This window comes from Lathyrus oleraceus, chromosome 3 (genome assembly GCF_024323335.1).
Source record: "Lathyrus oleraceus cultivar Zhongwan6 chromosome 3, CAAS_Psat_ZW6_1.0, whole genome shotgun sequence".
In the NCBI taxonomy this organism is placed as follows: Eukaryota; Viridiplantae; Streptophyta; class Magnoliopsida; order Fabales; family Fabaceae; genus Lathyrus; species Lathyrus oleraceus.
In genome coordinates, this window is record NC_066581.1 from 188,647,169 (window position 1) to 188,669,913 (window position 22,745).

Sequence of the window (22,745 nt, forward strand, 5' to 3'; positions counted from 1 at the left end):
CCTAAGTTTTGTCATCATAAAAAAGGGGAAGATTGTTACAATAAGATTTTGATTCTACAATATATCTCTAAGTTTTGATGATAACAAAGATTGAAACAATTTAGTACCTTAACAGCTTTCTTAAGTGTGCAGGATTCTAAGTTGAAATGACTCTGATAAGTCACATTCTGATTCTTAAGAAACTAATATTTGGCATCTAAAGTAGTCCAGAAGCGCTGACCCAACACAAAGAGAAATCACATTTGACTCTGAACAGAATGCATCTGAGGAGCAATCACCTAAAGAACCTGACTCTGAAGTTCAAGCTCTTGTGATCTGATTCTGAGAACTCTATCTGAAGACTCTGCAAAAAGATATCTGAAGACTCTAACTCTGAAGACTTTGATCATGCTCACCTCACTCTGACACATGCTCAGAAACACGCCATCAGATGTCACTTGGTCAGAAACTTTAGTTGGAAGCATTCAAATTGTAGTACAATCCTTTTAAGAAAACATTTGATTATGCTCCTAGTCTACTATGGAAAGGATAAGGAATTTACTACACTTATCTCCCATAGCTGGAATGAAATCTTTATTGATCCCCCCCCAACAGTATTATCTCAAGTGCTATATAAGGGTCTCTTCACAACTTGCCAAAATACAACTTTGATACAACAACTTTATCATACAACTTTTTCACCACTCTTACGAAGAACAACTCACGCTCTGCATACTCAAATTATTTCTTCACCACTGTTGTTGTAGAAAAAGTTTCCATGCAAGAGTTGCTGCTCAATATTATGTGGTTATCTTTCACTGTTCTTAAATTGTGTCTATACTGCTTATCTAGAAGCATCTAGCGAAACACTTAATAATTCTTGTAATTGTTTTTTATTCCTCAAGTGACTTATGTAGGTCTGTAGACTTAAGAGGGCTAAGAGGTTTTTGAACCCTTTGACGAACTTCATAATCTATTGAGATTAGTGGATTAAGTTCTTGTTGAAGGAGAAATCACCTTGGTCGGGTGGACTGGAGTAGCTTCGATTTTCAAGCGAACCAGGATAAATCGTTTGTGTTGTTATTATTTCTTCTTTGCGTGTGTTATTGCGAAAATCTTTTAATTCTTGTGAAACAATTCAAACCCCCTTTCTTGTTTTTCTCTACCTTCATTTGCACCACCAGAAGACATATTTGGAGAGCATTTGAAGCCATTGGAGGATAATTCTTCAAGGGATTTCTCATGCAGCCTTCTTATTTGTATTTGGTATTGTAATTTCCACTATGAGTATCTAATTATCTTTAGGTTAGGTTGTGTTTGATGGGCCTATTTTAATACTGTTGGGACACATGTTTGATTTTCTATTGCATGAATAATTTGAATTATAATTCTATTCAATTGCACCTTGATCTTAATGATTTTTATGTAAGAAACTCTTTTAATCTGAATTTGGACACATAGGGAATACTGACCATTAGTATATGAGGTCTAGAGTAGTGGCTTAGGAATTAATGTTCTATTGCATTGCCTAATTGTGCTTATGCTGGTGGACCAGGGATAGAAAGCTAAGAGTATATATTAGTGAGTTATACATCAAGGTATTGTGTATAGTAGTTTTGTTAATTCTCCATATAATTATAGTGACAATATCATTCATGTAATACATCGAACATCAACAGTAGAGAAATATGAGATTCTATACACAACCTGGTCGTATTTGTATTAATGATATGACACTTTATTTTGTTTTTGCAATTAAAACTCGAACCCCCTCCCCCATTTAGTATTTTCTACACATTGCACAATATTGTCTTGTTAAATACTAGTCCTTATAGATTCAATCTTTTTATTACTGTGATATTATTGGTACACTTGTCGAGAATTCATCAATAACCTTTGTACTTGATTAAACACATCAAGAAAATAACTTTCTGCAACAAGAATCATTCGTTGAAACTAAGACAACCAAGAAGAGATTTTTCCATAAGTCTTCACGTGATCAAAAGGTATCTTAATTTGTAAGAGTTGCCTCGGTTAAAGTCAGCATGCTTCAGAGGTAGACTTTCTCTAGACTTCACTCATCAGAGGATAATCCCTTCAGAGTCTACTTCTTAGCTTCTTAAGCTTCAGAGTCTGGGTCACCAGATACTGAATTTCTTCAGAGTTGACTTCTTCAGAGCCTGGATCTTCCATCAGAGCCAGAGTCTTCAGAAATATTCTTTAGAGCCAGAGTGTGATCTTCAGATGCAGAATCCTCAACCTTCTCTTCATATGCTCTCAATCATATGATCCTGCATACTTGAAGAGATGTTAGAATATCAAATTGTTCTTTAACTACTTTGTTATCACTAAAATCCAAGAGATATGATATCAACCAATTTTGTTTGTTTATATATATATATATATATATATATATATATATATATATATATATGACTTAAAATCAAATGACGGTGACACTAAGGTGTCAAACTTAGTAACATGACACCTCCGATAACTCTTTACTGCATATTCGTATAACAAAATTTACCGTTGGATTAAAAACTATTAACATTCAGATTATGTCTATAAATATTAATATCAATCAAAAGTCATTTGACATGTCAACTAGATACATAAAAATTAATGTCTTGCAAAACTTCATTAAAACCGTTAATTTTTATCATTCTCTTTATGATATCAAATGATTTTTTATTGATTTAAAATTTTATAGGCGTGATCTATATGATAATAGCCTTAAATCCAACAGTGAATTTTTTTATACGAATAAGCTATAAAGAGTTATTAGATATGTCATGTTACTAAGTTTGACACATTGGTGTCATTTTCTCTTTTCTTTCGATCCTATTCTTTTTTTTTCCTCCTAATAACTCGAAAAGTCTAACATTTCAAAGCTAACACTAACGCGCACAACTAACTAAACGGTTTCCGTTGAGTACAACAGACGTGAGGGGTGCTAATACCTTCACCTTGCATAATCAACTCTCGAACCCTGATTTGTTGCTACAACCAATATCATTGTCGTTCTTTTTGGGTTTTATCGATATTTCCCCTTTCTCTTTTTGGGAATAAATAAAGTTCGGTGGCGACTCTGTTTACACCATCCCGCGGGCGTGCGATTGCGCTTCCTGAGCGTCGTGCTCTCATCTTTTGAGGTACGATAGGTACAAACCTCAACTAAAGATAAGCTAAGATCTGTTTGGGGACGACCATTCTATTTGATTTCCATTTGAACAAATCAATTGTTATCAAGGAAATAAAGCTCAATAGGGCCACATAACAATTCTAAATGGACTAACATGGTCACAAACTAAAACAATCTCATGTTGGCTCTAATATTATTGTCAAAGGATCAAAGAACGTCCAAAACATTACAAAATGCATCCGTAAGGGATGGCTAACGACAAAACGATTGTGAACCAATGCTCCAACGAGAACGATCTATAATCCTAATCACACCAAAGGTTCTCAGGCATTGGACCCCAAATCACCTGGGTCATGTAAAGAATGAAGCAAGATATACTCAAAATTTGTCAACCTATGAACGTCTGAATTTTTCAGGGTTTGGTTACTGCTAATATTCAAAAACCCACATGAGCTGTCACGATTCTAATAACAAAGTTAAGCGTTGGCGTAGTTAAAATGGGACGTCAACTGGTCGAGATCCCACCGGGGCTCTCCGATTTCTCTATATCTAGAACCTGTCGGGTTCTATGACGACAACTGGTCGAAATTCCATAGAGCTCTCCGATTTGTGTATGTCTAGAACCTACCAGATTTTATGATGACAACTGGTCGAGATCCCATTGGGTCTCTCCGATTTCTCTATGTCTAGAACCTATTGGGTTCTACGACGACAACTGGTCGAGATTCCACTAAGGCTCTCCGATTTCTCTATGTCTAGAACCTATCGGGTTCTACAATGACAACTACTCGAGATTCCACTAGGGCTCTTTGGTTTCTCTATGTCTAGAACCTACATGGTTGTACGACGACAATTGGTCGAGAATCCACTGGGGCTCTCCAATTTCTCTATGTCTAGAACCTAACGGGTTCTACGATGACAACTGGTTGAGGTCTCACCGAGGCTCTCTGACTTCTCTATGTCTTAAAATGGTTTGGAAAACCATATCGATCTAGAGTCATTATGGCAATTGGCTTCCCCATAAAACCAAACCAGATGGAGGTACAATTCATTCAAGAAGAAAGAATTTTAGGAATCTTTATCCGAACACTTCATCACATTGGGCCTCGTGATCGGGGGGCTTATGTACACCCCATAATTTTCAAAACTGAGTTATAAGTCGTTAGGGTCGAGAATGGTTAAACCGAATACTGGGAAGACTATGATAGGCGAGATGGATATTAGGACCAGTTGATGCCCATGCTAGGACGGCCACTCATCCATAACGACGAAGGGATAGTCAAAGATCATTCACCGGTAATGAAATTATGATTTGTCCGATACATCGTTCTTCAATAAATCATGGAAAGTTACGACCTTCATCAATAAATGAGCGATTGTAATTGTTGTTCTACTAATGACCATTAAATTGTTATTTGTATCCATTAAATATAATTGTGTAAGTTTCTTGAAATCCTGAAAATGGATAATAACAGTATAAATATGGAGCAGACGACAAAAGAAAATGAGGAAAGAGATTTGAGATACAAGTGAACCTAAAAGACCACGAAAATGATGATCATTCCTCTCATATAAACAAACATCCTCAAAACTCAATTTTATTAAGTTTGTGCTTCAGAAAAATCATTCCAAAAATGTTTATCAAAAGACATTTATAATTCATATTCTAAAGTTTTATTTAAATATTACAAACTTATATTTAAAAAACATAAAAGTATGAATACGTTAAGGGCATGACACTTGCCGCAAGCTATATATGTGTTGGTAGGTAGTAATATTGAAGTAAACAACAAAAAAATACATCGCTATAACTACGAAATCATGCACCGATTCCTTACACAATTCTAAGGTACACCCAAAAAAAAATGTCCCCTCTAATCACTACCGGAAATTCCTTCGTCTACGACGCCGATGACATTCCGTTCGGCACCGTTTGGTGGTTTATCTACGCCGGAATTTCTTGTCTTCTTGTTACCTTTGCCGGTATCATGTCCGGCCTCACCCTTGGCTTAATGTCTTTGGGTCCTGTTGACCTTGAAATTCTCCAAAGGAGTGGTTCTTCCACTGAGAAAAAACAAGCTGGTACCACTAACGCTTTCTCTTCTTTCACTCACTCTATTCTAATCAATCTTTTCTATTTTTGATCACTCTTTACTCTGCAGCTGCTATTTTTCCTGTTCTTCAGAAACAACACCAACTGCTTGTTACTTTGCTCCTGTGTAATGCTTGTGCCATGGAGGTATTTCTAATTTCATTATTTCTATATTCAAATCAATTGGAGTTGCTTTTTTTAGCCATCATATTACAATACATGGTCTTTGCTTAACACTCAATCCATCAAATTTAAAGTTAAAATTAAAATTAACCAGATTTCCTTGACTTATACTTTTTTTTCATAAGCTATCCTAGAGAGCTATGAAGCACGGACACCGAAAGCATGATTAAAAGTATTCACAAGTGTCTATTTCGGACACCGACAATGACACATACACACTTTTTTTAGAGGAGTTTCAGTTTCAGAGATGTCGGTGTTATAGAACTAGAGAGCTTATGAAAAGAAGCTCAAAGCTGAAAACAATAAGCTGAAAGCTGAAAACAATAAGTTGTTTTCGCAAGCTATCACAAAAAGTCATACAATTGTTTGTGTCACTAAATAAACTCAAATTAGGCAATTAGGCAATCCAAAGAGACACTTAAACTCATACAAACCGTGTATTTTATTTTAATTTATTTTGCACATATTTTAACTGTATCTTAGTGTGTAGTATTTATGGAGATGATTCTGTAAATAATATAACAAAGTGACAATATGGTAAAATATGATTGGATGTACGCGATTCTGCGTTTTTTTTTTGTGTATTTGCAGGCACTTCCAATTTACCTTGATAAAATTTTTCATCCTTTTGTAGCAGTGTTGTTATCAGTAACTTTTGTTCTGGCTTTTGGAGAGGTACAGTAATTTTTCAATTTGAGTTTGTTTGTTTCATAGTCAAGCAGGACATTGCACTGACCGTTGCATTGTCACATGAAATTAGGTCATCCCGCAAGCTATATGCACAAGATATGGGCTCTATGTTGGTTCAAGTTTTGTTGGGCTTGTACGCGTCCTGATGATCATTTGCTATCCGATTGCTTGCCCTATAGGAAAGGTAACATAGCGTAAAGGCGGTCGCCAATTTTACACTCAGAGTAGAATTTTGTTTCTTAAAGTTGTTGTGATTTTAATTATTTAATGAACGCGCTTTGTTCAAATATATCATTTTTATATTCCGTGGTGTTCATAACATCATGCCCTTTGGTAAAAGGTTTTTTTTGGAACAATTTGGATTTGGTTACATTTATTTGCAACAAATTTTGATTTTTATGGAGCTTATACTATAACCTTGGTGCTTCTAGGTTTTGGATGTTTTGCTTGGACACCATGATGTACTGTTTAGGCGAGCACAATTGAAAGCCCTTGTTTCAATCCATAGCGAAGAGGTAATTCGTTTGAATCACCTTGAGGGTTTTGTACAACTTCCTAATAATTGGATTCTAATTTGTTACCATGCTAAAAGATTTGGCTTTTATCAAGGAATGCTACTAATTTCATCTTGTCAAATTTTCAAATTTCTTTCTATCTCCTTTGGATTCATTCTGCTGATTGTTATAGGCTGGTAAAGGCGGTGAACTCACACATGATGAGGCGACGATTATCAGTGGAGCACTAGATCTCACTCTGAAGGTAATTATCAGTACCTTTACTTTATTAGCTCAATTGTTCTGATGAAATTAATCGGGGTTCTCCTTATTGCCTGACCATAACTTTACTAGCGATATCAGTCTATGAATGTGTTATAACTTCACTTCTCTTCCAAGCTCATCCATTGTTTCGGTGATAAGATATATTTAAACACAAATGTATATTATATTGCCTTTGTTCTAATATAGAATTTTTTTCTAAAAATTGCTATGCAGACTGCAGAGGAGGCTATGACACCAATCGAGTCAACTTTTTCCTTGGATGTTGCTTCAAAATTGGACTGGTGCGTTTGCTTCTGTAAGCATTTCTATGCAGATCTATAAAGAAGTCACAAAAAGTTCAGTTATTTTTCGTCCTCATAACCAATTTATTTTATAACAGGGAAGCAATTGGGAAAATTCTTGAACGAGGTCATAGTCGCATCCCCGTATACAGTGGAAACCCCAAAAATATAATTGGCCTATTACTAGTAAGTGTGATTACCTGCACTGCACTCAAAATGTTTAATCGAATTTGTTTTGTTGGCATTTGCTGCTAAAATACCACTCTTTGCTAGGTAAAAAATCTTCTTACCGTAAGAGCTGAGACAGAGAGTCCAGTTAGTTCTGTCACCATCCGGAAAATTCCTAGGTTTGACCAATGGTGCCTTTCATTTCATCTTTCATAACTTATCAATTGAATAAAATTATTATTTATGAATAACTCAGGGTTCCAGCAGATATGCCTTTATATGATATCCTCAACGAGTTTCAAAAAGGTAGCAGTCATATGGCAGCTGTAGTCAAGGTTATAAGAGAGAAAAACAACCCTCAGGTAGCTAGTGACGTCGACAAATCCAAAGATGAAGTATTCATCAAACATAGTTCTGAACTGACTGTGCCCTTACTAGTCGGGTCTTATGAGAAATCAGACCATGTTGTCTATATTGACAACCTTTCTAGGCATCAAAACCATGGAGGATGTGATGACGCCAACAGTCTCGACCAACAATGCCTAGAAAATGAAACTCCACCAAATGGTTTCCATCACTTTCCTTATGATAAAGACGAGGAAGTTATTGGCATCATAACCTTGGAAGATGTTTTCGAGGAACTCCTGCAGGTAGTTCTACTTACTCTAAATATGCAATAAACCTGGTTATCCGTCAGTGTTGTAAATAGGGGCATTATATAGTAGCTAAATTTGAACAAATCACTATTGTTCCACGAGACACTATTTAGTTCAAAGTGTTTTTAAATAGCAACGCTAGAGCATTGTAGCATAGCAAAATTTAAACAAACTGCTATTTTCCATGATCCACGATTGACATCGGTGTTATCCATTTATGTAATCATGTTCATTATCATCATAGCTTTAAGCTTATGTCACATAGATAGAGATTGTTGTGTGTTATTGGTGCAACAAAGACAGTACATTATGTTGAATAGCTCATAGAATGAATAAAGTTTGCTATTTTTTTTCTGTCCATGCAGGAAGAAATTGTGGATGAGACAGATGTGTATATTGATGTACATAGGAGGTGATGTGATTTTTTAGATTATTTTTCTTCCATAGCTTTTAAGTGGTTAACGACTAACTGGCTGTGAAATGCATGATGAGTTCTGCAGAATCCGGGTTGCTGCTGTTGCAGCTGCTTCATCTGTGGCACGAGTTCCGTTAGGCCAAAAGTTGAAAGTTTGAGCAAGTTTGTAGACGACTGATTCACATTGAAGGAGAGTTTCAGTCTCTTATGGAGCTTCCTGTCTGGGAAATAAAAGATGAGATTATATCAGGACACACGGATACTATATTGTATAGTTACTGTTTCCTTATGATGTGGATAGCATAATACATCATGGAGATATTGGTCACACTTTTCTTACTTTTTTTTGTGGGCAAAAGGTAACACTTTTCTTGCTCTTTTTTTAAAATGTAGGTTAAGGATTTCTTATATTTGACAATTTTGTTTTCTAAGCAATTTGTTTGAATCAATCGCACTTCAGGTCTAATAAAGTGATTGAACACCATTGGGTTATTCATGAAAATAATGAAACCTCACTCGAGTTTTTCATGATTTAGTTATCTTTTTTCTCAACTTTGATCATTGTGTTCACGTGAGAACTGTTTACATCATCCTAAGAAAGGGTTGGCATACTTTATAAAGCAGTTTTTGTTTTTTTTAATATTTGTTTTGTTAAATAGACTTGAATTTCAATTCTAAACTTTAGTTCACTAGACAATTAACCCGTGGGATAGCATATTGGATTTTAACTTTTTCTTAATAAAATCATAACAACATTAACAGCAGTGAAATTTCATTCATTTAAATATATGAGAATGTAATTAATTATTCCACATTTTAGAATACTTCTTTATAAATTACATTTGAAGTTACATCATAATCGTGACATTCACAAACTCTGTCTTGAAGTAATTCTTGACATTGCAAGGTATAATGCCCTATGAGAGAAAACAAATTCGAGGAAGGTATGCTCCAACATTTTAAGTGATTGTCCTTGACTTTTATAGATGGTCATTGCACATGAAACTATCAATAGAAATTATCGTTGTTGAAACTTAATAGAAATTCTTTTATTAGAAGGAGTCAATGATAATCGAGGGACATAAAGCGTCTCACTAATATTTCACCCTAAAATCACCTTTGTTTCAACAACATATTTTCTCAATTTTGTAATTATCAACTGTATCTTTAATATGATCATTATCATCATAGACTATTGAAAAGATATCACTAAGGATCAATAATATGATCATTATCATCATAGACTATTGAAAAGATATCACTAAGGATCAATATGATCAAGCAAGGGATTAATTATTATGATTTCATTGAACACCATAGTCATCGTTAAAACCATCATGAGCACTTAAAGGATCAAAGCATCATTGGCATCATCGGCTGCAGTATCCTTAAATATATAGATTCACAACAATTTCATCAAATATTTTAGGACGAAATAAACTTCAACAAATTTGACCAAGGTAGTGTATAATTCGATCGGTCATTTGGTACGATACTGACCAAATCTTAAGAACACAATTCTCATATCATCTTAGTTTTGAAATTGCATGCTAGATAAACACGCATGTCATCGTCAATTGCCGAACAACAATTATCAATATTAATCATCCTTTTTGTGTTATAGTTCTCTTCAGACTATAATTCTTTTGGTCTAATGGATCCTTATGATCCTAAACCCAAACATATCATATGGTAGTTTGTTCATAATTCATTCTCACTTGATATGGGTAAGAATAGTTCACTATTTTTCTGATTTGAACAGAAAATAAACCAATCACATCATTTTGTACATGTTTTTGTGCATTCTAATCCGCATAAATCGTCGATGCAATCTAGACCATGCAATATAAATTATTGGGTTCACACATTTTGAATTATAAAATAAGAAACATGCAAAACACTCCTTTCAATCTAGACTATACAACAGAAATCACTGGATTGATACAAGTTTGAATTATAGAATCCAAAACATACAAAACACTCCCTTGATATAGGTTTACATTATAGTAACCGAAACATGCAAAACACCTCTCATAATGGCTTTGATTCTAGAATTCAAACTTGTATTTTACAAAAGAAAAGATCTATGTTGTGTTGAAATTTGATCCTTCAAATTATACAAATATAAACAATAAATTGAATACGACATTAAAAAGTAATTATAACCAAAAGATAATCATAACTTGAATAGATAATAGATAATAGATAAATACATAATATCAACATTACCTAAACAAAATACATTTCATTGTGTGTATCGCATACAGTGGCGGAGTCAGATAAAAGAATTTGGGATGACCGCTAACGTAAAATAAAGATTATAAATAAAATGTAAATAGTATTTTAAATAAAACATTAAAGTTAAAATAAATACAAAGTTAATTACTAAAAATTTAAATTACATGACTTAAAACTACCTTAAAGTAATGCTTTACGCGTTCCGAGTGACTTGAAATCGTCAATAATTGACTCCGAACTAATGCTTGCACTAATCTCCCTTTCAATATATACTGTCATGCTATCTCCAAGAAACCCATCATCCATCTTGTTTCTCAACTTAGTCTTAATAATTTTCATTGCTGAAAAATACCTCTCAGTTGTGGTCGTAGAAACGGGAAGAGTCATGATAAGACGAAGTAGTCTATCAATCAAGAAGTAAGTTTCAGCCTGTCCAGATGCAACCAAACATGAACATAGTTCTTGAATAGTTGATAAATTATTCAAGTTTGATGCTTGACGAGCAACAAATAGAAAATGTTGGAGTTGAAATTGCAAATTATTCTTCTCTTGATCACTAAAATCCATAGGATAATATTTTTCAACTAAAGAACAAATAGTATCAATACTAAAAGCTTTATATCCATCCTTAGGAGATAAAGAACAAGAAAGAGTTAACAAATCCATTGTCTGCTCACTGAATCTACTATTCAACTCTTGTAACTGTTTGTCAATGGTAGTGAAAAAGATTTCAACTTTAAAGTAATGTTGAATTGTGACTTGATTCTCTTCAAGACAGGAGCGTCCAAATCTTGTTGTTGAATGAACATCATTAAGATCAGGAATCTCAATACCATGCTTTTCACAAAAAGATATCACTTTAGTAAACAATATATCACAACCATTTTCTCTCAAACCTTGAATAAGATGTTTTGTTGAACGAACCAAGTTCATAGCATTAACTACATCTTGATTTTTTTTTGTAAGGCTTGACAAAGCATATCTGTTATTCCCATTATTTCTTTCATCAAGTGCAAAATAAATATAAAATCAAATGCCTTCAAGTAATTGTAACAACTATCTGCATCCCCACGTGTAGCATAACTCCCTCTATATTTTGCAAAAAAATTTAAAACTAAACAAGTTGCTTCATACATGTTTATCAAGCTAGAAATTGAATCGTAATGTGATCCCCAACGAGTATCTCCAGCTCGTTTCAATGTACCAACTTGATTTGCACCTTTATCAATTACAATCTCATCAATCTCTAACAAATAAGCAATTTCTTCTAATTGGGAAGCTTGTAACTCATCATGACGCTTTGTAGAAGAACAAACAACATTCACAACAAAGATCAGCTTCTCAAAAAATTTATGAACATGTTTGACTTCTCTTGATGATGTAACTAATGCAAGTTGCAATCGATGAGCAAAATAATGAACATAGTATGCATAAGGACAATCCTTCATAAAGAGAGCTTGTAAACCATTTCATTCTCCTCTCATATTGCTAGCACCATCATATCCTTGACCACGAATGTTAGAAACATCAAGGTTATGTCGAGAAAGTATATCACATATTGCTTCCTTAAGAGTTAAAGATGTGGTGTCTTTAACATGTGCCACATCAAAAAACTCTCGTGTATTAAACCAACTTTATCAACAAATCTTAATACAAGAGCCATTTGTTCATTTTTTGACTCATCACGAGCTTCATCAACAACGATACAAAATTTGGAATCACCAATTTCCTCACGAATACTCTTTTTCACCCTACTAGAAAGAATTTGCAAGAGCTCTTTTTGAATTTGATGTGAAGTATACTTGCAATTTTGTGGAGCATTTTCCAACACAACTTTTGCAACTTCATCATTGTAGGATGCTAAAAGTTTCAATAACTCAAGAAAGTTACCTAGATTTCTTGATTTGCTACTTTTGTCGTGACCCCTAAAAGCACAAGCTTGTAGTGTTAACCAACGAACAGTGTCAATTGAAGTCTTGAGTCGTAACCGATTATTCATTCTTTGACTTGAACTTTGCACTTGAATAACATTTCTAAATGACCATCTTGATTCAACAAGTCTTGACAAGCTTTCATTGCATTGTTGTGTGGTGAGCAAGGATCCTTCCCTATGTGTTTAAGAAAGGAACAATGTTTTCCATTCCTAACTTTCTTCCAATTTCTAAAACCCATATAAATAAAGAAAAGTGATCTGGGACGTCCACTTAGTTTTTTGCTAAAAAGATAATATGATAAGCAATATGCGGCATCTTCAGATGGTGAATATTCTAACTATGATGGAAATATGCTAAACCAAGTATGTTGAAACCTTCTCGGATGATCCTCGTTACCGGACAAAGGATAGTTTTCTAAATGAATTTGATATGGACCCCATTTTAGATAAGCTCTTCGTATTGCATCCACTTGATTTGGTGGATATTGCCAAATCGGAAGACGCTTTCCAGGATCGCGTTCCAAAGAATTTTCAAAACCATGATGCTCTTCAATTGTTGGATTCTCAAGAACTGTTTCAGATTCGGATGTCGGGATTATAATTTCTTCATCTCTTTCTTCTCTTTCAATTTCACATACTTTCCTTTTGAAAAAAGAATCAATTTTCCTATTATTCATCTTTACTCTTCCTATAATATCATATCAGATCCAAAAATCAATTTAGAGAACATAAAAATTAAAAGAGAAAAAAATTAATAAACTTAATTAATCAACTTTAATCCGTTTTCAAATACCGGTAACTTCACTATTAGAAATTAGCAGCAACAAAATGATTAAATAAACCTTATTACAGTGTATAACTATATTTGTAAATTACAGTGTTATGAATTGGCTTAATAAATCTCATATAGATTATTTTAACACATCAAGAAAGAAGAATCCTAAAAATCTCAAAAACGTAAATCAAGCAATCACTTTAATTTGTTATTTTTTATAAAAGAAGAACGAATAAAGTTTTTTACCTGTTAGATGCCGATCACTTTAATTTATTTCGATTCTGGTGCCGGTAGCAAACTCATATGAGAAAGAAAGAAAAGGTAGGAGCTTTTTACCTTATCTGTATTTTAACCTAACTTTGAATGAAAAAGAAAAAATAAAAATTAATTTTAATTTAAAATAAAGATGTTTTAATAATTAAATATATATGAATTAAAAAAAAATAAAAAGTTGAAGGGTGACCGTGGCCTTTCCACGTCCCCCCTCAATTCTGTCACTGATCGCATACTACTCTATTTCTTCCTCAACCTCTTCCTTGATAAGATATTGTTAGCTACTTTTACTATTCAACAATTGACTCCAAAAAAGAGTGGTAAAATATAATATTTTAATTTTAAAACTTTTTTTGCAAAATATTGATTTTAAATTATGTGATTTTAAAAAAAGGGTGGCATCTAAGGTGAGACACTAACATGTGGTTCACCGGTTCAGATTTATTAAAAACCAAAAAATCAAATATTTTATATTTTTCAAACAATTCTGCCCCCACCATTTAGCATCTATATCTTTTATCAAAACTCTAACAGATAAAAATTAGGGTAAATTGTGACAAAGTACTTTTCCAAACTACATCCATAACAGTTAATCTGAAAAAAAAACATCAACTACAAACATATCTTGAAAATTTAAAGGTTTAAATGTGTACTTTTGGTGTGTTAAAGAAAAAGGGAACGCAAATATAATAAGATAAGAAATAGTAGTTGCATTATTTATGATTTATTTGAAGAAGTTCCCATGTGAATTCTCCACATGGTTACAATAAAGAATGAAGAACTTTGAGAAGATAAAAATATCTATTCTAGTGGTTGGATAAGTGATCATTAAAAATATTATTAATTTGTAAGAACTCAGCAGTAAGAGTTATTTATTGTAGGGATTTTACAGCAACATTCTTCCTTACACCAATTTTTTTTATAGGTTTGACTTTCAAACTCCAAATCAATTACAAATGGATAAGAGAATTAAGTTCTTGAATAAATATATTAAGCATAGCAACACAATTAAATACATAATTTTCATTATAAATTTGTCACTCTCTCAACAATTAGACAATGTGTATTGAATTAAATTATTTTTAAAAGGATAATGAACTAGAGAGTAGATAGTTTAGAAAATATGTTTTTTAGAACTGGGTACAGCACTTCTTTATATAGAAAGAAATTTAGTTTAAAAAGACAACAATTCATGGGTTTGACCGCTCTTCAATCTAATTGAAACGGCAAATTAATCTATTAGATTAAATCATTAAAAAAAACTCGAATTCAAATATTTTCCTTAATTGATTAATTGACACCCTAATCGATTAGGAGGCAAACTCATTCCATAGTTGATTAGAACAAATCTCTAATTGATTAAACAATAAGTTTAACTTTCTTAGATGGTAAAAAATGCTTCTTAGGTGATTAAACACTTTCCATAATTGGTTTTTAGAAGAAATAAAAATTAGATTAAGAGATTAAAGAGATTTGTGTATGTGCGCGCATGCGTGCATATCTTTAGCTCTTCAAGATTTACTCTTCCCTGTTTTCACTTAAGCGTGAGATCAAGTGAGTTTTCACATCTTCAGTTCTTTCAACGTTGAACTTTGAAATTGATTTTTCTTGTTTTCCTCTCAACATTGGAGTTTGATCAACTTTTCGTTTTGATAGTTTCTTGTTTGATAGTAATTCTTATGAACTTTGCCTTGTTAAGTTGTCATCACCAAAAACCTCATGAAGCTTTAACATGCACATCACATAGAACTATATTTCCAATATGTTTAACATTTGTGTGAATATCAGTGACCTTTAGTACATCCCCACTATATAGTAAGTTTGATGTTAAGTCTTAGATGCACGCACATGTAAGGACCAAACTACTTGAATTTTCTCCCTCGTCTATGGTTACCTCATCTACTCGTCTACTTTTGTTTCTTCCTCATTGATATCAGCAGTTGTTCTTCGGGATGTGATATCTTAATATACCACCTCATGTATCCCTTTGTAATGTCTTAGTCTAACAATATATGGTCGTCTTAGTCCTTTGCTGATATATGGTCCAAGTAAGAAACATATTTATAATCAACATGTTCTCGAGTGATCTTAGTCCCATTAGAGGCGACATGATCTCTTATAGTAGTCTCCATGTAACCAAAAAGATGCAGGAATCGCTTGAGCATGTACCGGACCATACATAATCTACATTTGATCAAACTAGAATGTAAGCATATGTCATCCAACGAGCATGTGGTATGCTGAGTGGTGTAGGATTCAAAACACAGACCTTGTGGCAATGGTCGATCAAGAAGCTCTCGATACTTTCTTTAAGAGGATGTCCTTAAGTTGAAATGAAAAATGTAGCACGTGGATTCATCTTTGTGTATTCCTGCACGTACTTTCGTTCGCCAATACCAAAAAAATGTTGATAGATTCATGTTTGCAACAATGTATATTAATCAATAAACAATATTGAATAAAATATTTTTAACAATTGATTAAATGATTACATTAATATGTAACATAAAGGAGTGTCAAATATCATGATAGTTACAACGTCTTACTTTATTGTAACATTCAACTCCATATACAAGTAAGGCATCACAATAGTATCCTTAGGCACAATCATCGAACATATCTAGATCTCTTTACACTCTAAATATATCATGTGACTATAAGTGACATATCTAGATCTCTTTACACTCTAAATATATCATGTGAGTATAAGTGACACTCTTGTCTATGATATGGTTGAGCCCACTAAATAATATACCATGTGAGTATAAGTGACACTCTTGTCTATGATATGGTTGAACCCACTAACACAACATTGTCATTGGCCTTCGTCAGACGCATTTGTAGCTACAAACTGTCATTGGCCTTCGTCAGCCGCATTTATTTTCAACTTTTCGCTTAGTTTATGTTGAATCTTATTCGAACATCCCAACCAGCAAATCCGCTGCTTCAACTTTGATAACTAATGTGTGGTCAAGCATACTATCCGGTAAGGACAAATGAAAAAGACATAACCCGTCATTCAGTCCCAATATCATCTCCTCATCCAGGAAGTTGTTCGTCTTCTCGTGTCATCTCTCTCTTAAAAGGTTGTCTTCATGCCATGATAATTTATGCTAAACAATGTGATGTTAGAACATGTGATGGCAAGGTCAACAAGTTCATAATGAACCATTGTTAGAGTATGCAATTGACTATATTGATCCAAATATATACAATCATGATTCACCAAGAGAAAAATCATTATATTATCTTTCTTTTTTCCTTTATTGGTATCATGATCGTGGCATGATTCACTTGGTGTCATTATTATTGCCTTATTGAATCAGCTAACCATTGACTTGGTAGTAGAATTTAGTATGTGATGGCTCTTGAAGGAAGCTTTTTCATGACCTTATCTCATAAAGATTAGAAAATCAAAAGAGAAAGAAATGTTTACGGTGAGATGCTTTGATTGCCTACCCCCTCTGGCACGCAACAATAAGACACAAGTTAAATTATGTGATATCACAACAAACGCATTATATTCTCAAGACAAATTTTACAAATCAGTTTTGTAATAATCTAACTAGCATCCAAAAGACAAACTTTTTTAAACAAAGATTTATATCACAATACCAAAAGATAATTTCAATACAAGAGTTGAGATAACATAACAAAACCTCTAGACATAACATATGCAACAAATAATCACTAGAAGAAACAACATCTACCAAATATACATGCATTTTGTTATCATCATCCTTTTCAAGCTTCCCCCAATGCCTTCTTGATCTCATCCTGCAAAGGCAACAACAATGTAATAATTTATGAGCTAATAACTTTTGCATCCTAGTACTAAACATGAGAAATTATTGCATACAGCAAGAGAACCATGTGAGATTGTGCTCATGACATGATAATAATAATAATGATGATAGGGTCCACTCCTTATATATTTAGGTTGAGGTAACAATCATATAAATGGTGGACCTCTTAATATTTAATGCTGGCTGATATGTCAAAACTCAAAACTTAAATGGAATGAGCATAAGGGAGAGAGAGAGAGAGTACTTCAAATGAGAATGGTGTAGCGGTTGGACCATATCGCTGGATCACAAGCCCTTCCTTGTTAACCAAAAACTTTGTGAAATTCCACTTTATCCTAGACCCTAGAAAACCAGATTTCTTTTCTTTAAGGAATTTGTACAGAGGTGCTGTGTCGGGTCCATTCACACGTACCTGTAAATAAAAACGAATTGGACATACATGATTAACAAACAACAATGGAAAATTAGCAAATAGCAAAGATATGTATCAGCATCTAGGCTTTATGAGTATTCCTAAAGATGAATAAACATTCGGATGCAGAAATGCAGAACATATCCAGCTAGCTTCGCTTGGTAACTTTGGAAGCCTAGCTGCCATCACAACGAAAGTTTCTGTATGTTTCCGTCTACCCACACCTTGAATATTTGACTGTTTGACGAGACACGGCTTTGCTTTTTTTTCTTTTCAAAACAAATAAATATATAGCTCTATACTTATATCACATAATTGAAGACCAATACACAAATGAAACACGATACAATTAATATAGAACTGTGAAAAATAGCAGGCTAAAAACTCAAGCAAGTGAACTTGCAGGGTTGAATAAACATGTGAATAAAGCAGGGCATGAAGCATAGATGTTGGAATTCATTGCTTACTAGGGTCTGAACTACAAAGAGACAAAACCATTTTTTTGTGTGCAACAGGTTAAGCAAATGTGATAATTGTAGAAATTTGTATAGAAAAGTGTCAGCAGAAGACTCTTTAGAACTCTCGTGTCAACACTCACTTTAGTATTACGTGAAATCCAGCTAAAAGATGATGGACCCGGGTTCATTAATAGGGCTCACATGAAATTTCCCGCAATAATGGAAAGTGTTGAAATAATTGTTGTAAGTGTCTTGCTACCATTTTTCATCTTTTTGTGCTTGCCTAGTTGTCATATTTATGATTATGGCTTTAATCAATACGACCTACCTACCATACCTGGATAAGAGTTTCGAAGGATCCTAAATGGTATTCGATAAATGACATACCAAGTTTAACAAAATTAACATAAGAGCTTAGTATTTAGACTTATGCAACATGAAATCTTCCCACTTAAAAATTATTGACCATTACTGACCAATTCAAAATTACCGAACCAATTAGCATTCTGCCACAAAACATTATTGGAACAACTAAACCAAAAAATCCAGGACATAAACCTATCAGCAACGTATCGAGATCCCTACACAAACAAACAACACATTACCTTTCCAAAAATTGGATACTCGGCTTTGAATCTTGTACAGGCAAATTGTTCTGCATCCTCACTACTCCCAGGCTCTTGGTTTAAGAACTGATTGCATGGAAAAGCCAATATCTCAAGTCCTAAAATCAACCAGCAAAAACATTCTCAAATGAATCAGTTTCAAGAATTTCTTTAAGCCATTTACTCAAGTAAGTTCAAAATGATTATGTCACAGCAAAGACACAAACTTTAGTGTTCAACACCAACATGCAAAAAAAAAAAAAAACTCTTCAAACCCTTAAAAATCATACCTTTATCTTTGTATCTGCTATAAAGGTCAGTTAACTGGGTATAATTGGAATTCGTAAATCCACTGTAATAAAAAATGATTTTAATCAGCTAAACCCAATAAAAAAGATTGAATTTTGATTGTAATGACATGGAGAAAATAGAATTAGAGAAAGTGGGGTTGAACCATTTTGAAGCGACGTTAACTATAAGAAGAACTTTCCCTTTGTATGAGCTGAGGTTCACGTCTTTTCCCTTGGCGTCCTGAGGCAACCATGAAAAGCAAAATTGTAAGAGATTTTGTTGATGATAATGAAAAAAAGGGTTTTTGTATAGAGTTTTAGGGTTTGAGAAAAAGTGGTTACCTTAACTGTGAATTCAGATATGGATTTTTCAGAGACCGATTGTGAAGCACCCATTTGTTTGTTTAGCGTTTGGATGAGAATTTTTAGTTACTATTTTGTTCTGTTTTCTTAATTTAGGAGAAAGACTCTGTCTATGCTATATTGAACATTTTTGTTAGTTTGTGTAATCCCAAAAGTATGATTCGTGAATTTTGTGGTCCAGCCATGGCAGATAGACAGACACGTAGGTAGATAGACAACTTTCATCTTTTTCATGATTCAAAAACATGACTGATTTTCATGATTGAGGTTGACACATGTTTTACTATTTATTATTATTTTTTTTCAAAATCATACTAGATTCCTCTCTAAGATGTACTAGTATCTCCTTTAGAGTGAGAAACTGAATGTAAATGTATTTTCATCACATTCTATTTAATTTTGTATTTTTTTTTATTCCATTTATGGTTTCATAATGAAATAAGATATTCTTAAAAAAAAATTCAATCCATTATTGTGTTTCATTCTATTATGTTACTTTTGTTTTATCAATTTAAACATAATTTTTAAGAGAATGGAGAAAGTATTTTAAATGAAGAGTATTTAATTTAATATCTTAAAAAGAAAGGTGAAGAAAGAGAAGGGAGTAGTAAAGTATGATTTTGTATTCATTAGAATTAATTTTTTTAAAAGAAAATGAGAGATATTAAAATATATTTTATTATATTGATAAAATTTCCCTCGTATTTATTTATAAAAGTTATAATTTATTCTTAATAAAATATTAAACTTTTATGTTTTATATTTAATTGTTCTTCTATTTCAGATTAACATCATTTTCACTTTCAATTTTTCACATAAACTTCATTGATTTTATTATTATAATTATATATTTTTTTTGTTTTAATGTGTTTTACCTTTTTCTTTTTATTATTGTTTTATTTTTTAAATTTCGTACTATTGTATTTTTTTTATTAATTTATTTAGAAAATTGAGTATTTTGTCATGTTTATGAATGAATAAATTTTTCATTGATAAAATATAGTCCAAATTATTATTACGCATAGTTATTTAACTTAACATAAATTTTGTAGAATTATAAAGAAAAAAGATAAATTAATTTTAAAAGTCCTCGTGGATCAAATATATATTTAATTAAAATTAATTTTTTTCTTTATTCCTTTTTTTCGAACCAAATATATATTTAATTAAAATATTTATCTTCTCCTTTACTCTATTCTCCTCTCCACCATTCAAATCTCTCATCTCTCATTTCCTCTTTTGAATCAAATAGACACTAAATTTTTCATATTTAACAATTCAGACTTTTAAATTATATTTTAATTAAAAAATTCATTATTTTTAAATTCTTATTTGACCTAGATTTAACTAACGATGTTTTCTATTTTGTTTCGGAGGTTCTATTATAGAATAACTATCTTTTATTTTCAAATGTTACATTGTATGCAAAACAAATCTATAATCTTTTCATTTTTATTTGACTTAACTAAGGATTAGTATTTGTTAAATTGATATATGGGTTAAAGAAAACGTCATCCAATTTCTTTTTTAAGTTGAGATTATATATCTTCCTTACAAGATTGAATTTATAAAGATCTTGTTGGGAAGTTTTTTTTTACTAAGGAGCATTGGATATTATGTGACTTCTTCATTTAGAGCAACATCTTTGTGAGATACACACCACATATTCACCAAAAATCTTAAGGTGATATGTGGGTGAATTCTCTCACTTATAAAGGCTCAGGTCTCCATATTTTCAACCAATGTGAGACTATTACCAACACTATTCATACTTGATACATTCTTAACACTCCCCATCAAGTGTAAGTCCATAATATTGCCCCTCAAGTGGAAGGTCTTCTTACTTTCACAAACTATTGTACCACACCGAACATTTCTTATTCACCATCTTGGCGTCGTTGACACTCTTCAACGGAACATTTCTTATTCACCACCTTAGCGCCGTTAACTCTCGATACAAGTAAGTCAGTCCCTTTCTCGAACCAAAAACTCATGATACCATTTGTTGGGGGAGTTTTCGCTAGGGTGCATAGACCTTTGTAGGACTTCTTCTTTTTAGAGCAACACCTTTGTGAGAGACACACCACATATTCACCTAAAATCTTAAGATGATAGGTGGGTGTATTCTCTCACTTATAAATGCTCAAGTCTCCATATTTCCAACCAATATGAAACTATTACCCACACTACTCACACTTGATACATTCTCAACACTTCCCCTCAAGTGTGAGTCCATAATGTTCTCCTTCAAGTGAAAGCTCTTCTTACTTCGACAAACTCTTGTACCGCACATAAGATTTCTTATTCACCACACTGACGTCGTTGACACTCTTCAACGAAATGTTTCTTATTCACCACACTGGCGTCGTTGACTTTCGATATAAGTAAGTCGGTCCCTTTCTCGAACCAAAGACTCTGCTAGTAGATGTTGGAAATCCACCACAACCTATGGAGAATTTCTATCAATCTTGATTAACAAGGTTATTATCAACCACGCAATGACAATGAAAAGAAAAGAATGATTGAGAAAGAAAGAAAGAAAATAACATTGGAGAAGAAGAATATTTTTTGCAGAGCTTTCTCTCTGTCCAGAACCTGTGGAAAACTTATTTATTCACTTTGCTACTGCAAAATTTTGTGAATACAATGTTATGACTTCTCTCTTCTCTTCATACAAGAATAAGGGTTACTTCCTCTATTTATACATTTAGATTAACTTACTCCCTAAGCCAAAACCCAAAACTATAAAAACCCAAAATAGTTAACACTACTAAGAATAAGCCTAAGTCGAAATCTTGTGTGAAGCAACATGCTTCGACACTTCGACACACTAATACAACTCGACACACTAGGTGATTCAACACTTCCTTGTTCTGTCGAGCAACCTGCTTCGATATAAGGAATTACAATTCAACACATCACTTAATTCATTGTGTCTAATCTATCTACACTCATCATAGCTCTTAGTCTTCTGAACACTTCGACCTGCATATCTTATTTGATGCATCATCAAACCTCTACCACTCTTGTAGAATTCGATGTCAAGGAAATATGAAATGTTACCCCGATCTGACATTTTGAATTCCTTGTTGAGATCACCTTTGAATTCTTCGATCTCCTTCTTACAGCTACCTGTTCTCAACAAGTCATCGACATAGAGATATAGTATAAGCAATTCACTTTATCTTCTTCTTACATATACTC

General features: G+C 33.0%; 2 protein-coding genes across 3 annotated transcripts; one reads left to right on the plus strand and one right to left on the minus strand.

Moving 5' to 3' along the window:
* The first annotated feature begins 4,891 nt into the window (after nt 1–4,891).
* On the plus strand, nt 4,892–8,927 carry LOC127126171 (putative DUF21 domain-containing protein At1g03270). Of its 2 annotated transcripts, XR_007804922.1 has the most exons (13): nt 4,892–5,206; nt 5,287–5,363; nt 5,991–6,074; nt 6,160–6,273; nt 6,521–6,604; nt 6,777–6,848; nt 7,082–7,149; nt 7,248–7,335; nt 7,423–7,496; nt 7,574–7,967; nt 8,339–8,385; nt 8,474–8,747; nt 8,849–8,927. XR_007804922.1 is itself a non-coding variant. In XM_051055053.1 (12 exons), exons 1-12 carry the CDS (start codon nt 4,990–4,992, stop codon nt 8,544–8,546), a joined length of 1,392 nt encoding a protein of 463 aa, XP_050911010.1. In that variant the 5' UTR covers nt 4,892–4,989; the 3' UTR covers nt 8,547–8,927. The 2 variants fall into 2 exon arrangements, 1 of the variants encoding a protein (XP_050911010.1); XM_051055053.1 differs by having other exon boundaries at nt 8,474–8,927.
* Nucleotides 8,928–17,101: 8,174 nt separating this feature from the next.
* LOC127126174 (probable glutathione peroxidase 5) lies at nt 17,102–19,759 on the minus strand. Its single transcript, XM_051055056.1, has 6 exons — nt 19,521–19,759; nt 19,343–19,419; nt 19,179–19,240; nt 18,889–19,007; nt 17,658–17,825; nt 17,102–17,384 (listed from the first exon to the last, which is right to left on the minus strand). The coding sequence occupies exons 1-6, from the start codon at nt 19,572–19,574 to the stop codon at nt 17,352–17,354; spliced, it is 513 nt and encodes a 170-aa protein (XP_050911013.1). The 5' UTR covers nt 19,575–19,759; the 3' UTR covers nt 17,102–17,351.
* Nucleotides 19,760–22,745: the final 2,986 nt, after the last annotated feature.